Source organism: Scyliorhinus canicula, chromosome 3 (genome assembly GCF_902713615.1).
Source record: "Scyliorhinus canicula chromosome 3, sScyCan1.1, whole genome shotgun sequence".
Classification (NCBI taxonomy): domain Eukaryota; kingdom Metazoa; phylum Chordata; class Chondrichthyes; order Carcharhiniformes; family Scyliorhinidae; genus Scyliorhinus; species Scyliorhinus canicula.
In genome coordinates this window covers 216,777,424-216,792,477 of record NC_052148.1, presented here as the reverse complement: position 1 = coordinate 216,792,477, position 15,054 = coordinate 216,777,424, and the positions used below count along the sequence as shown (strand labels likewise).

The 15,054-nt window shown below is 52.2% G+C and overlaps 1 protein-coding gene across 2 annotated transcripts in view; it reads right to left on the bottom strand.

The window, feature by feature from the left end:
- Positions 1-15,054, bottom strand: part of LOC119963293 (glutamyl aminopeptidase) — a 116,514-nt gene that overhangs the window by 63,066 nt on the left and 38,394 nt on the right. For both annotated transcript variants that reach the window (XR_005460071.1, XM_038792158.1), the window contains exons 3-5: positions 10,938-11,069; positions 6,544-6,664; positions 4,273-4,427 (exon numbers count right to left, since the gene is read on the bottom strand). Coding sequence is in view for 1 of the 2 variants with exons in the window: in XM_038792158.1 (XP_038648086.1) it covers positions 4,273-4,427; positions 6,544-6,664; positions 10,938-11,069 (408 nt within the window). In the remaining variant the exon portion in view is untranslated. The remainder of the gene's footprint in view (positions 1-4,272; positions 4,428-6,543; positions 6,665-10,937; positions 11,070-15,054) is intronic.

Sequence of the window (15,054 nt, the reverse complement as noted above, 5' to 3'; positions counted from 1 at the left end):
TGGCCACCTTCAGAGAATTATTCACTTGAACCCCAAGATCCCTCTGCTCCTGTACTCCCCTCAAAGTTGGACCATTGAGCCTATATTGTCTCCCCATGTTTCTTCTACCAAAATGCATTACCTCACATTTTGCTGCATTGAAGTTCATCTGCCAGGCGTCTGCCCATTTGCCCAACATGTCAATGTTCTCTGAAATCACTCGGCGTCAACCTCACAATTCGCTACTCTCCCTAGCTTCGTATCATCTGCAAATTTAGAGATTTTGCTTTCAACACGCACTTCTAAATTACTTATGTAAATCAGTAAAAGCAAGGTTTCTAACACTGAGCCCTGGGGAACACCACTTTCAACTCATTTCCAGACTGAGAAATCTATACCTACCCTCTGTTTCCTATATCATAGCCAACTTCTATTCCATGCTGCCAAGGAGCCATTAATCCCCAAAATTTTTAATTTGTTAACCAACCTGCCATATCAAATGCTTTCTGAAAGTCCAAATATACAACATCCACGGCACTACCCTCATCCATTGCCTGTGTCACCTCATCCAAGAACGCAATTAAATTTGCCAGACATGACCTGCCCTTGACAAAGACATATTGACTGGCTAGTATTAATTTATTTTTCTCCAAGTGTATATCTATCTCATCCTGTACTATGGCCTCCATCAGTTTTCCAACTATTGACGTCAAGGTGACAGGTCTGTAGTTTCCTGGTTTATCTTTTGCCCCTTTCTTAAAAAACAGCATCACATTTGCAATCCTCCAGTCCTCCGGGACTAATCCTGTGTTCAGAGAGGCCTTGAAAATTTCTGTCATCGGCTCCTCAATATCCTCCCTTACCTCGCTCAGCAATCTAAGATACATCCCATCCGAGCCAGGCGACTTATCTACCTGGAGTGGTGGCAGCCTTTGTAGCACCCTTTCTTTATCTATCACTATAGAATTATAGAATTATAGAATTATAGAATTATAGAATTATAGAATTATAGAATTATAGAATTATAGAATTATAGAATAGAATTATAGAACAGTACAGCACAGAACAGGCCCTTTGGCCCTCGATGTTGTGCCGAGCAATGATCACCCTACTCAAACCCACGTATCCACCCTATACCCGTAACCCAACAACTCCCCCCCTTAACCTTACTATTAGGACACTACGGGCAATTTAGCATGGCCAATCCACCTAACCCACACATCTTTGGACTGTGGGAGGAAACCGGAGCACCCGGAGGAAACCCACGCACACACGGGGAGGACGTGCAGACTCCACACAGACAGTGACCCAGCTGGGAATCGAACCTGGGACCCTGGAGCTGTGAAGCATTTATGCTAACCACTATGCTACCATACTGCTCAGTTGCTCAACACCCACATTTTCAACTGGGCCATTGTCCCCATCTTCTAATTTGGTAAAGACAGAAGCTAAGTACTCACTTAATACCACTGCCATACCCTCCGCTTCAGTGTGCAGTTTACCCTGCTTGTCCCTCATGGGCCCCACTCGATCCTTTACTAATCTTTTACCATGAATATTTTTAAGGAACATTTTGCTGTTTGTTTTAGCACAGCCTGCCAACCTTTCCTCATGTTTCCTCTTAGCCTTCCTTATTCTAGCCTTCGCCTCTCTCCTGAATTTGAAACACTCTTCCTGATTTCTATTGCTATTATTATACCGGCATGCATTACATGCCTCTTTTTTTAGTCCTTATTTTATCACAATGCTAACCACTGTGCCACAGTGCTGCCCTGATTTCAACATTTAGACCCCTAAAATTTGCCATTTTCTAGTCTGGGATCTTAATCCCTGACTGATTTTTACCTTTTTTCAATTTAATATTGAAACTTATTATATTATGATCAATATTTCCCAACGGCTCCCCACTCTGACGTTCTCCACCGCTCCGCCTCATTTCCTAGGACCAGATCCAACACAGCTCCCTCCCTGGTAGGACTGAAAATGTACTGTTCCAGAAAGTTCTTCTGCACACACTGAAGGAATTTCTCCCGTTTCATGCCCCACACTCTATCCTTTGCCCAGTTTACCTTGGGGTAGTTGAAATCCCTAACTATCAGATTAAAACCTTATAACCCAGGATGTTAAGTACCCAATCCTGTTCTGGCTTGAGCCACATTTCTGTCAATGCTACTATTTCATATGCCCCTAGAGCAATTTCTGTTTCCAGTTCTCCAATTTTGTTCACTATACTCTGCATTTACATCCATACAATTTAACCCTGCCCTTATCTCTTTCTTGCCCTTTGGGGGCGACCATTTCTTTGTTCACTGTCAACGCTCAAGCCTTCTCTCACTTCCTTTTCCCGATTCCCCATCTTCTCTCTGTTGCCCTCACTGGTATTTCTAAAACGAGGCCCATTAGTCAATCCACCCCCCTGCCTTACACGTTTACATCTTCTCTTGTTTAAATTCTGTTTTTCAAAATGGACCTTTGCTGGTCTGATACAATGGCTGCAGTTGGTCAGATGTTGGTAGTTCTAACCACCATCGCTCTCACGATTGGCCTTCAGAAAGTCTCCAGGACAAAGGACAAATCCTGCCAGACAAAGCCACCTGATATTGGACTTGAACATACTGGACTCCACTCACATGATCTTACAACATTAACCTCTTGATTTTGTGAGAGGAAGCTAGTTAACTTTAATATTTGAAACCGAATGAGACTCTGAAACAAACTGAATGGCAGCATATTGAGTGTTTTCTCCTTCACAGGACTGGCTCATTCTGTCCTGCACTGACCTAAGCTGCAGCGATGTCATCATCTGACTTTTCCATCTCATTGCTCATTGGCAAGTTCCATGTTTCTTGCCTCAAAATTCACACTGCAGTACTGACTATCCTTACCGTAGTCTGACAAGAGGTCAGCTTGGATTTCAGCAATTATTTATACTGTTTTGATCTTACAAGTGAAAAAGTAGTGCCCAATTTGTGTATTTTTGTGGCTTCTGCCTTTGTGCTTTGTGGGGTGACGGGGGGAGTGGTCAGAAGTGAAGGTGAGCGCGAGGCCCCACTAATTGTAAATCCACCTCTGCTCTTTGTCAGAATGGAAGAGAGGGGGAATGTGTTAGATTTAAAGTGTAGCTGTGAAAAATTACACCAAAATGTAGCAACTTTAAGAACAAAAGACAAATAGCCAGGTGTGGGAGGTGGAGGGGGCATTGTATTGAGGCAATATATGTATGGGACTTGATTACAATATTTCTGTTTATTAGCTGGAGGCATTTCGCACCATTTTAAACCATGTTAAAAAAAATGTAATGAAAGTAAATTAAGAAGTCTGCAACTTAATAAATCTTTCAAAATAACTTCTGAGATGTTTCCCAGATAAAATAAGGTATGAACAAGCATTCTCAGCCCAGTTACAGAATCTCATGATTAAAGGCAAATTCAAAGCCTTTACCGTAGTGCTAAGTCATCATTCTTTGCTTCTAGCTGAATTAAGAATCTTTCAGCGTGCTTCTTTAGTGTTTCGCAAGAATAGATATTCATCAAACTTGGTGGAGAACTTCTCAATAAATTAGCAAATCTACATGGTGGATAAGTTGCTCTCTGCAACATAAGAAATAGGAGGAAGAGGCTATTTGGCCCCTCGAGCCTGTTCCGCCATTTAACAAAATCATGGCTGATCTGATCGTGGCGTGAGCTACAACTTTCTGCCTGCCCCCTTTATTCCCTTGTGGTTCAAAAATAGATCAAACAAATTGTTTATGGTTTCCTGATCCTATTCTCAGTTAGCCAGTTTAACACAAAGGCTGGAATTCTCTGGCCGTTGGGATTCTTGCTGGCAGCGCACCCCCATCCCTGGGTTTCCCAACGGCGTGAGGTGGCTTCAAGGCAAAATCCCATTGACAAGCGGTGGGAGTAGAGAATACCTCCACCGGCGAACAGCGCACGGCGGAGAAACAAGTGGCCGGGGGTGCCGGAAAATCCAGCCCAAAATTCTGGATCATGTTTTCTTTGACTTTTTTATCCAATGAGCAATGATTTTGTTGGATCCTTTTTCCTTTTCCATTATTCATTGGTTTACTTTAAAATCTTGTCCGTGTCACTATTTCTAATTACTTAATTTTGTTCAGTGGGAACACAGCAATTCCCGACTCATCACTGAATAAACAAGAGGAAAAAAAAGTCTTTAAGGGACTGGAGACATTTACGGTCTGACATAAGGTTCAATGCCTGCAGCTCATTATCAATCCATAACAATGTGGAAATTTGATATTCATGAACACTGAACGTTGCATCCTTACAGTACCTGGTGAACAAGTTCATGGGCAACAACTGAAGCAACCCGTTGCTGATTATATGAAGATGATTCATTCTTATCAAACAGCAAGTTAGTCTCCCTGTAGGTGATCAATCCCCAGTTTTCCATTGCACCAGTCCCAAAGTCTGGAATGGCAATCATATCTGCAATGTGGGGAATAGCATCAATAAAATGTGCAATTTAAAAATGAGAACATTGTACTTTGTCATACCAGATTTATAAAATAAATAACAATCACAAAAACACATATAGTTCACAACTCCAATATTCTTTTATCATTTCTAGGTTACTAGATGCTCTATATGGCATTTAATAATCATGATCATTAATATTAATATTTTGGTTCACCAGCATCCACCCCACTGTCACATTCCTCTTGCCACACACACCGCTGCTCTTGTCGGTCATAATTTACCATCGCCTCACCAGCACACTTTTGCCAGCAACCTCTCCAGCACAAAAAGTGTCCACTATTTTCTGTCTCTCCAAGATTTAGTCAGGAAACTGGAGACCAACTGAAAATTCCCAGCAGCCCCCACCGGAGCCTTGGTAAGGGCACAGAAATGAGCCGAAGTGGCCACTTCCGTTGCCAAGGTGGGTAGGCCTTCCCAGGCCCCAGATACCCCTTGTCTAATGCTAGGAACAGGGTCAGGGTTGGGAAACTGGCATGCCAATTGGTGCAAATATTTTTGGGCACCGTCTATTTCCGTTCTCAACCTTCACAGGATCCAAATATTCTGCCCCAGACTCTGCAAAGATCGTTCCGCATAGGTACTATCAGGTAGGGAAGATTGAATTCACATTGATGTGAACAGCAAATTACGTTAGTCCATCTCTCATACTCATAAAGGGATATGTCCAGACATTGCACCTTTTTTGAATAAAACAAAGCATGGGAGAAACAATAACTCCCTGCTGTATTTGCGAAAGCAAAATCTCAAACAGTCAAAGCTGACTTGCCAACCAATTAGCACTCTTTTTCTCATGCAGTATAAATTATTGTTCCCTTTGAAATTTGGCATTCTTGCATTTGTCCTGATTAATGCACCGACAAAGGGCATAGACGAACGGCCACACTGCACCTGAAGAGCAGCTCACCGCGGCACCGTGTGGTCAACAGAAGCCGGGAGATCCCACTCCCGGAATTCACCCGGCTCTGAACGCCTCGTGAGATCTAACGTGTTCTCATGAGAAGATGTGATGTGACCCCGCGCATTGTGGGCAGAATCACTTCTGGGCAAATTTGCTCATTAAAACGAGACAGCGAGTCTCACTTTAATGTGCAGGTTTTTGCATTACCCAAGGCGTGGGATTAATCTCCTTTGCCTCAGAGATCTCAGGTGAGCGCTGTTCAGTACTGGTCTCCAGAACTGGGGACCAGATGGGACAGCACTCGTGGGGGTCTCCCAGGGGATCGGAGGCCCCAGGTGCAGGGTGGTACCCTGGCACTCAGTGCCAGCTTGGCATCCTGACAATGCTACTTAGGTGCCAGCCTTGCACTGCCAAGGTGCCCAGATAGCACTGCCAGCTGGCAGGTGCACTTCCTGCTGGCAGGGTACCAGGATGGCACTGCCAAGGGCAAAGCTGCAATTTGTTGTGTGCTGGCGATTGGGCTGGGTGTGCCCTGTGTGGGTGTTAGAGGAGTGTGGTGGGGGAGGGGGGAGGGGCTGGCATCCCTCCCATAGTGAGTTGGAGCAAGGGGGAGGTTGGGGGTCATGTCAGGGGTCTCATAGATCAGGAGGCCATTTAAAAACGGTGTCCCAATCTCTTGCTATACTGAGGAATTTGGTGAGCAGAACTCCTCAATGTAGAAAACGGGGGCTCCCTGCAATGTCAGCCGCGAGTTCCCCACTGAGGCTCCTTATTTAACTCGAGTGGCATTTTATAGCCATGTAGTTCTCTGCACTGTGAGTGCAGCAAAACAAGCGCCTAAACCCGCTTGTGATAGAACATTTAGTTAAATCGTGCACAAAAAGCTTTGGCAGGAGCGGTATTCTCTGCCGGTGATATTCTCTGTTGCGTCGGCAGTGCACCGTTGCTTTCCCAGCAGTGTATGGTGGGCACAATGGGAAATCTCATTGGCAGGTGGCGGGAACAGAGAATTCCACAGCTGGCACCGCCCAGGAAAACACGGCCTACGGACCGGATCCACCCCATGTCTCTTGTTTCCAGAGTATCATTTTTCTACTCTGTTTTCTTAGCATGTTTAATATTATAACCAGTTAACATAAACAAAAAAGGAAATTATAGGAACAGTACCTAATTTAGGAAGCGAATAATTTATGTTAAAATATTGCTCAAAGTAGTCAAATATAGTTAACATAGTATCAGCTGCATATGTTGCTGTATGTTTCTGCTCAGGCTGGACGTAAATTCTCAGCTGTAAGATATAGACAAAGAGAGGTAGAATTAAACAAAGGTAGCTTTCCCAAATTCAGCTAATTCTATGAGAAAACCCTTGTGACCGTACACATTTCCACACAGGTACATTCCCTTTACTTATAGCAATCCACTCTTGTGTGATGAACTTCATAACTGTTTTTTAAATCTTCAATTTTTCCCTCCCTCTCTTGAAGTGTTTTGTTTGTACCAAAAACTTCACAGGTGCCCAGCTGGTCATTCTTCATAGATCAGCTTATAAAGTGAGTGTGGAAAGATTGTTCTGCCATGGGGACATTACAGATAAACTTGATCCTGTCATCAAGCAACGTGATTACTCATGTACAGTAATCAGGAGCAGCTTACAAGCTTGGCTAGTTTACAAGCACTCATCCCAATAAAGTATCATGACTGCTCGGGCCAGCTAATTCAGCATAAACTGAGGATGAAAATTGTAAACATTTTGATATGTGTAAGTTGAGTTCCACTTATGTTAGTAAAGCCATTAGGTAGAATTACAACACCCCGTTAGTTTCTTGGTGCTAATTCCGTTTAGATCTCATGGACCCACTAAATATGAATGACACTTAACCGATTGGTGATACTGAGAAAACACACAATGGGAGCAATTTTGAATCAGTGCACTACTGCCCACTTCACATTATCGCACAAAGTCAAAATTACCCCCAATCACTGCTATAGCGATCCCCTTATAACAGTTGTGTTATCAATGAGTCACTGCTATGGGAAACACCTATCGGCGGTATCCTCCGTTCCTGAGACTAAGGGCTGGATTCTCCGATTTTGAGACGATGGGAGGGATTCCCTGAATGCCGACGCCGTAATTGCATTTGGCGATTGGGCGGAGAATCCCTTTTGATAGCGAAATCAGGGGCGGCGCCTCTTTCCGGACGCTCCGCCCCCTCCAGAATGACGGCATCGGTGAGTACGCCGCACGCCGATGGGACGGCCTCAGGACGTCACCTGAAGACCCTCCCCCGAAGGGCCAACTTCCCGATGGCGTAGGCCACTTGTGGTCTGAGGTTTCATCAACCTCGCGTGGCAGCTGCGGACTGAGTCGGGGGGGGGAAGCCCTTCTGCTGTCCAGGGGGGCTGCGGTGGGGCTGGGGGGACTGGTGGGGGGTGGTCCAGCTGGTGAGGGGAGTTACAGGGGTCACTATCTGGCAGGCCAGGTCCTCGCCTGGCCGGCGCCATGTTGTATGGCGCGACTGCTGCAGGTCGCATCCGTGCACGGCCATGGACCCGGCAATTCTCCGGCCGCATCTGCAGGGAAAGCCAGGGGTTTTATGTAGTGCGGCTGCGAGCCCTCCACCGGGTGCATTGGTGCGGAAGCAGCGTCGACTTTTTCATCGTAAAACTAGACACTTCCTCCGGACATAGGTCTGGATTTTCCGATTTTGAGGCTATGTCTGAAGCATGTGTCCAGTGGTACGACCAAAGCATCGGTGCGGGGGTGGCGCTAACGCTTTGGTCGCAGGCCGCGGCAATGGCGGCCGTGCCTGGACACCGTCCCAGTCCCGGGGGGGGTCACCCCAGCCACATGGCCCGTGACTGCTCTCCCCACCCCCCAGCCCCCCTACCCCAGCCAGCCCAGCCACTGTCCGGCCCGGCAGACCATGGTCACACCTTTTTGTGTCCTACCTCCTCTCTCTCCCTCATCAGCCACGATGCCGGTTTAACGATTTTTAAAAGCACAAGTGAATGGAGCCATAGGAAACTCAGCCCATCGGAGGTGGAGAGTTGCAGAGGCCCCCAAAACACCGGGTCAGGCCCGCTAATGACATGCAAACGGTGTTTACTGTATGTGTGTTCTGGACCGCTTTGACATCGCTGTCGAAGTGACAGGAGAATTGCGATTTGGTGTCTAAATGGCACCTGCCGCATTTTCGACGCCAGAGCTGATTCTCTGCCCAATCGGGTATCCCAATTCTGCCGTCAGCCAACGGAGAATCTCTCTGATGCACTATCAATTACGACGAGATGAGAGTAGAGAGTAATCGAGGCTTTATTAAGCAGAGATGTGTGGCCTCCTGCAGCTGCTACCAGAATGGGAGCAGCTCGGTGAGCACACACATTTATACTCCGCCTACTGGGCGGAGCCAGCAGTCAGGGATTTACCCCGCACCTGTAGTACAGGAGCCTTACCGTATTACCTCTAATAACAACTATTATACAATCAGTGGTGACTACCAGATTCACCCCCTGTTAAAAGGGAGTCCAGCGGGGGTGGTGGAAAAATTTACAGATTTGTGAAAAATTAAAGATTACAGTCTGGTGAAGATTTACAAATTCAGCCAGTCGGGTGCCTTGATCCTCCGCTGTGAGCGTCTCGGTCCCGGTGGTGATGCAGGTGCCGACTTGGTCGCCTGTGACTCCGGGAGCGTGTTGTCCTCGTCTTCATCCCCGGGTGGAACCAGTGGGAGGACGGATCGTCCTGGGGCGGGAGCTGTAATGAGGTGCGCTGGGGGTAGGGTGTGTGGCGTCGGGGCAATCGGATGGGGGGTGTCGGGTGGTGGACCGTGGGTGGGGATCCGGCTGGTGCCAGGTCCCTGAGGGAGTCTGTGTCCTGACGCCTGTCGGGGTACGCCACGTAGGCATACTGCGGGTTTGCGTGCAGTAGTTGTACCCTTTCGACCAACGGGTCTGCCTTGTGGATCTGCACGTGTTTGCAGAGGAGAACGGGTCCAGGAGCTGCCAGCCACGTTGGGAGCAAAACCCCGGAGGTGGGATTCCATAGAGGGGTGGATGAAGCTTTCCGTGCTCCCGGAGTCAAGAAGGCAGGAGGTCTTGTGCCCATTGACTTTCACCGTCGTCATCACGGTTGCAAGATTGTGCGGCCGGAACTGGTTGAGCCTGATGGAGGCGAGCTGCGGCTGGTGTTAGGTCCTGGGCTGGTCGGCGACGGAGGCAGGCGATGAATGGCCAGATGAAGTCCCCGACGAGCAGGGGTCCTGAGGCGCCGTCCAAAATGGAACCGAAGATGGCGGCGCCCATGGGCCGCATGTGGTCTGCTGGGAGGAAGATGGCGGTGCCCACGGGCTGCACGTGGTCTGCGGAGACGCAAATGGCGGCGCCCACGGGTCGCACGTGGGGGGTTCAGGAACACTGGGCCTAGATACAGCAGCGATTGACCGAGCCTGGCACACAGCAGCGAAATGTCCCTTCTTCCCGCAGATTGCACTACACGCCAGGCAGTGCTGTCGGGGGTGTTTGGTCTGGCCGCAGAAATAGCATTTGGGCCCCCCAGGGTTGGCTGGTTGCTGCGCGTCGCAGGCTTGGAGTTGGCTGGGGGCGGCAGCTGATGGGGCCCACGATGTCCATGAGGGCGCCATGCGGTTGGGAGCGTACGACTGTACGTTACGGGAGGCTACCGTTCACGAGTTCGCGAGTTGCCTGGTCGCCGCGAGGTCGAGCATACCCCCTTCTAATAGGTGCTGACGGATGTACGCCGACCCCATGCCCGTAACAAAAGCGTCCCTGATTAAGAGTTCTGTATGTTCAACAGCCGAAACTGCCTGGCAATCGCAGTTCCTCGCCAGGATGTGCAGGGCACGCCAGAAATCGTCCAATGACTCACCGGGGAGTTGCTGCCTCGTGGACAGGAAGTGCCTGCCATAGAGTTTGTTGATCAGCCGGATATAGTGTTCTTTCAGAAGCTCCATAGCTTCAGTGTACCTGGGCGTATCCCGGATAAGTGGAAAAGTATCGGAGCTCACCCGTGAGTAAAGGACCTGGAGCTTCTGTGCGTCCGAGGGTTGGTCCGTCGCGGATTGGAGGTAGCTCTCTAAACAAGTGAGCCAGCGGTCGAAAGCCGACGTGGCGTTGGCTGCTTGCGGGTGCAGCTGTAGGCGATCAGGCTTGATGTGTAGTTCCATCGCTGTAATATCTCTGCTTAATAAATTGATGCACTATCAATTATGACGAGACGAGAGTAGAGAGTAATGGAGGCTTTATTAAGCTGAGATGTGTGGCCTCCTACAGCTGCTACCAGAATGGGAGCAGCTCGGTGTGCACACACATTTCTACTCCGCCTACTGGGCGGAGCTAGCAGGCAGGGGTTTACCCCCGTACCTGTAGTACAGGAGCCTTACCGTATTACCTCTAATAACAAATATTACACAATCAGTGGTGACTACCACACTCGCCCTTACTATGGAGCATGGGGAAAATTCATTGAGTATTCTGATTCAACAAAACAAGGAATACCTCAATATAAAAATGCTAGCTTATTTCCAAGAGATTAACAAACTCACAGGGATTCCTCTTGATGAATTCCTTTCCACAAAGGCAAACTGATGAACAGCAAAACAGACTAAATAGGTACTCATTTCGACAGATTTTTGAAATGTTGTTTTCTTCTGGGCACCATTCAGATGTATCGTATTCTGTAAGACAAAGAAACTGATTAAATCCACTCCCAATGTACCATTTGTATATCAGTATTTTGACTTTGTTTCATTGCCTATATGTTTGACATGGGGCAAAATTCTCTGCCTCACGCTGCCGGCAGTGGAGTTCCCGATGAAACTGAGAATCCAGCGGTTGTGAACAAGGAAATCCAGGGGAGGCATCGCCCTTGCGAGCTGCCATGGCGTGGTGCCCAGTGCCCCCCCCCCCCCCCCATGTCATAATTTTGCCATCATCTGTGCATCTTGCTGATGACCGCCTAACTCTGATGCTTTCCCCCCCCCCCCCCCCCCCCCCAACCGCCGCAGGATAAGACAGCCCACAACCATTGTGAGTGTGCAAGAACCGGAGGGGGATCACCAGCTCTGCATCCCCTCACCGTCTGTGAGCAGAGGGCTCTGGACCTCGCTGGGGGAGCCGCCACCCAGGAGGTATCGCCATGCCAGATCGGAGGCGCAGTACCAAGAGAGACTCCCTGCCTGGCTACACTCCCTCAGCTCCTCACCTCCCCCCACCCCCCTCACACTGCACCCCCTCAAACCGACCCCTCCACCCCCTAACCCCCCACAACACTCCACCCCCTCACACTGCCCCCTCCATCCACTAACCCCCCTCACACTCCACCCCCTCACACTGCTCCCTCCACCCCCTAACCCCCCTCACACTCCACCCCCTCACACTACCCCCTCCACCCCCTAAACCCCCCCTCACACTCCACCCCCTCACACTGCTCCCTCCACCCCCTAACCCCCCTCACACTCCACCCCTCACACTACCCCCTCCACCCCCTAAACTCCCCCTCACACTCCACCCCCTCACACTGCCCCCTCCACCCCCCTAACCCCCTCACACTGCCCCCTCCACCCCCTAACCCCCCTCACACTCCACCCCCTCACACTGCTCCCTCCACCCCCTAACCCCCCTCACACTCCACCCCCTCAAACTGACCCCTCCACCCCCTAACCTCCCACCACCTAACCCCCCTCACACTCCACCCCCTCACACTGCTCCCTCCACCCCTAACCCCCCCTCACACTCTACCCCCTCACACTGCCCCCTCCATCCCCCTAACCCCCCTCACACTCCACCCCTCACCCCCTCACACTCCACCCGCTCACACTGCCGTCTCCATCCCCCTAACACCCCCTCACACTCCACCCCCTCACACTGCCCGCTCCATCCCCCAACACCCCCCTCACACTCCAACCCCTCACACTGCCCCCTCCACCCCTAACCCCCCTCACACTCCACCCACTCACACTGCCGTCTCCATCCCCCTAACCCCCCCTCACACTCTACCCCCTCACACTGCCCCCTCCATCCCCCAACCCCCCTCACACTCCACCCCCTCACACTGCCGTCTCCATCCCTCTAACACCCCCTCACACTGCCCCCTCCATCCCCCTAACACCCCCCTCACACTCCAACCCCTCACACTGCCCCCTCCACCCCTAACCCCCTCACACTCCACCCACTCACACTGCCGTCTCCATCCCCCTAACACCCCCTCACACTCCACCCCCTCACACTGCCCCCTCCACCCCTAACCCCCTCACACTCCAACCCCTCACACTGCCCCCTCCACCCCTAACCCCCTCACACTCCACCCACTCACACTGCCGTCTCCATCCCCCTAACACCCCCTCACACTCCACCCCCTCACACTGCCCCCTCCATCCCCTAAACCCCCTCACACTTCCCCCTCCATCCCCCTAACCTCCAGCCACACTACCCGCTCCACCCCCTAACCCCCCTCACACTCCACCCCCTCACACTCCACCTCCTCACGCTGCCCCCTCCACCCCCTAATCCCCCCTCACATTCCACCCGCTCACATCCCCCCCACACTCCACCCCCTCACACTGCCCCCTCCACCCCTAACCCCCCTCAACCTCCATCCCCTCACACTGCCCCCTCCACCCCCTAACCCCCCTCACACTCCACCCCCTCACACTGCCCCCTCCACCCCTAACCCCCTCACACTCCACCCCCTCACACTGCCCCCTCCACCCCCTAATCCCCCCCAAACTCCACCCCCTCATGCTGCCCCCTCCACCCACTAACACCCCTTACACTCCACCCCCTCACACTGCCCCCTCCATCCCCTAAACCCCCTCACAATCCACCCCCTCACACTGCCCCCTCCATCCCCCTAACCTCCACCCACACTACCCGCTCCACCCCCTAACCCCCTCACACTCCACCCCCTCACCTCCCCCTCCCCCTCACACTGCCACCTCCAACTCCCTAATCCCCTCACACTCCACCCCCTCACGCTGCCCCCTCCACCCCTAACCCCCTCACACTCCACCCCCTCACATCCCCCTCACACTCCACCCCCTCACGCTGCCCCTCCACCCCCTAACCCCCCACACTCCACCCCCTCACGCTGCCCCCTCCACCCCCTAACCCCCCCACACTCCACCCCCTCACACTGCCCCGTCCACCCCCTAATCCCCCCTCACATTCCACCCCCTCACATCCCCCTCACACTCCACCCCCTCACGCTGCCCCCTCCACCCCCTAACCCCCCCACACTCCACCCCCTCACACTGCCCCCTCCACCCCTAACTCCCACAACACTCCACCCCCTCACACTGCCCCCCTCCACCCCTAACCCCCCCTCAACCTCCATCCCCTCACACTGCCCCCTCCACCCCCTAACTCCCACAACACTCCACACCCTCACACTGCCCCCTCCACCCCTAACCCCCCCTCAACCTCCATCCCCTCACACTGCCCCCTCCACCCCCTAACTCCCACAACACTCCACACCCTCACACTGCCCCCTCCACCCCTAACCCCCCCTCAACCTCCATCCCCTCACACTGCCCTCTCCACCCACTAACTCCCACAACACTCCACCCCCTCACACTCCACCTCCTCACGCTGCCCCCTCCACCCCCTAACCCCCCCACACTCCACCCGCTCACACTGCCCCGTCCACCCCCTAATCCCCCCTCACATTCCACCCGCTCACATCCCCCCCACACTCCACCCCCTCACACTGCCCCCTCCACCCCTAACCCCCCTCAACCTCCATCCCCTCACACTGCCCCCTCCAACCCCTAACCCCCCTCACACTCCACCCCCTCACACTGCCCCCTCCACCCCTAACCCCCCCTCAACCTCCATCCCCTCACACTGCCCCCTCCAACCCCTAACCCCCCTCACACTCCACCCCCTCATGCTGCCCCCTCCACCCACTAACACCCCCCTCACACTCCACCCCCTCACACTGCCCCCTCCACCCCCTAACACCCCCTCACACTCATCCCCTCACACTGCCCCCTTCACCCCCTAACACCCCCCCTCACACTGCCCCCTCCAACCCCCTAACCCCCCTCTCACACTCCACACCCTCAGACTGTCCCCTCCACCCCCTCACACCCGGCTCCGCCTGTCTAACGATACATGCTTTACTGTGTATTCCAGGGCCAGCCGCCGATCGTCACGGAACGTCTCAGACAAGCCACCGCCGCCCAGGTCGACGTCCATCCGCCCACAGACACGCACGCCAAGGAGGGGAAGGAAGACGGACAGGAGGGCCCTCATCCAAAGCCTAGCCACAAGAGACGGACGCACAAAGGACCGAGACAAACGACACTGACAAACAGAGGACGGACATGAGAATGATGAAGAGAGGATGGAGAGCCAGGACAGTGACGGACAGAGGACGGGGACTCTGGACAGTGACACACAGTGGATGGCCAAACAGATGATGGACAGACCGGACACGGCCCCTCACGTGGGCCGGGGACAACGTCCATCGGTCCAAGGCTCGACCCAGGAAACCCCAGACCTGGCGTCCGCTGAGGACATGGACCTTGCGTCACAGGTGTCACCCACACCGTCCACCATCGCAGATACCCTCACCTCAGTTGGGCACATTGGTGATGAGGCTTCTGGGACACTGACTGACACACACAGCCGAACCGGTACAGCAGGTGGAGATAGGAGCAG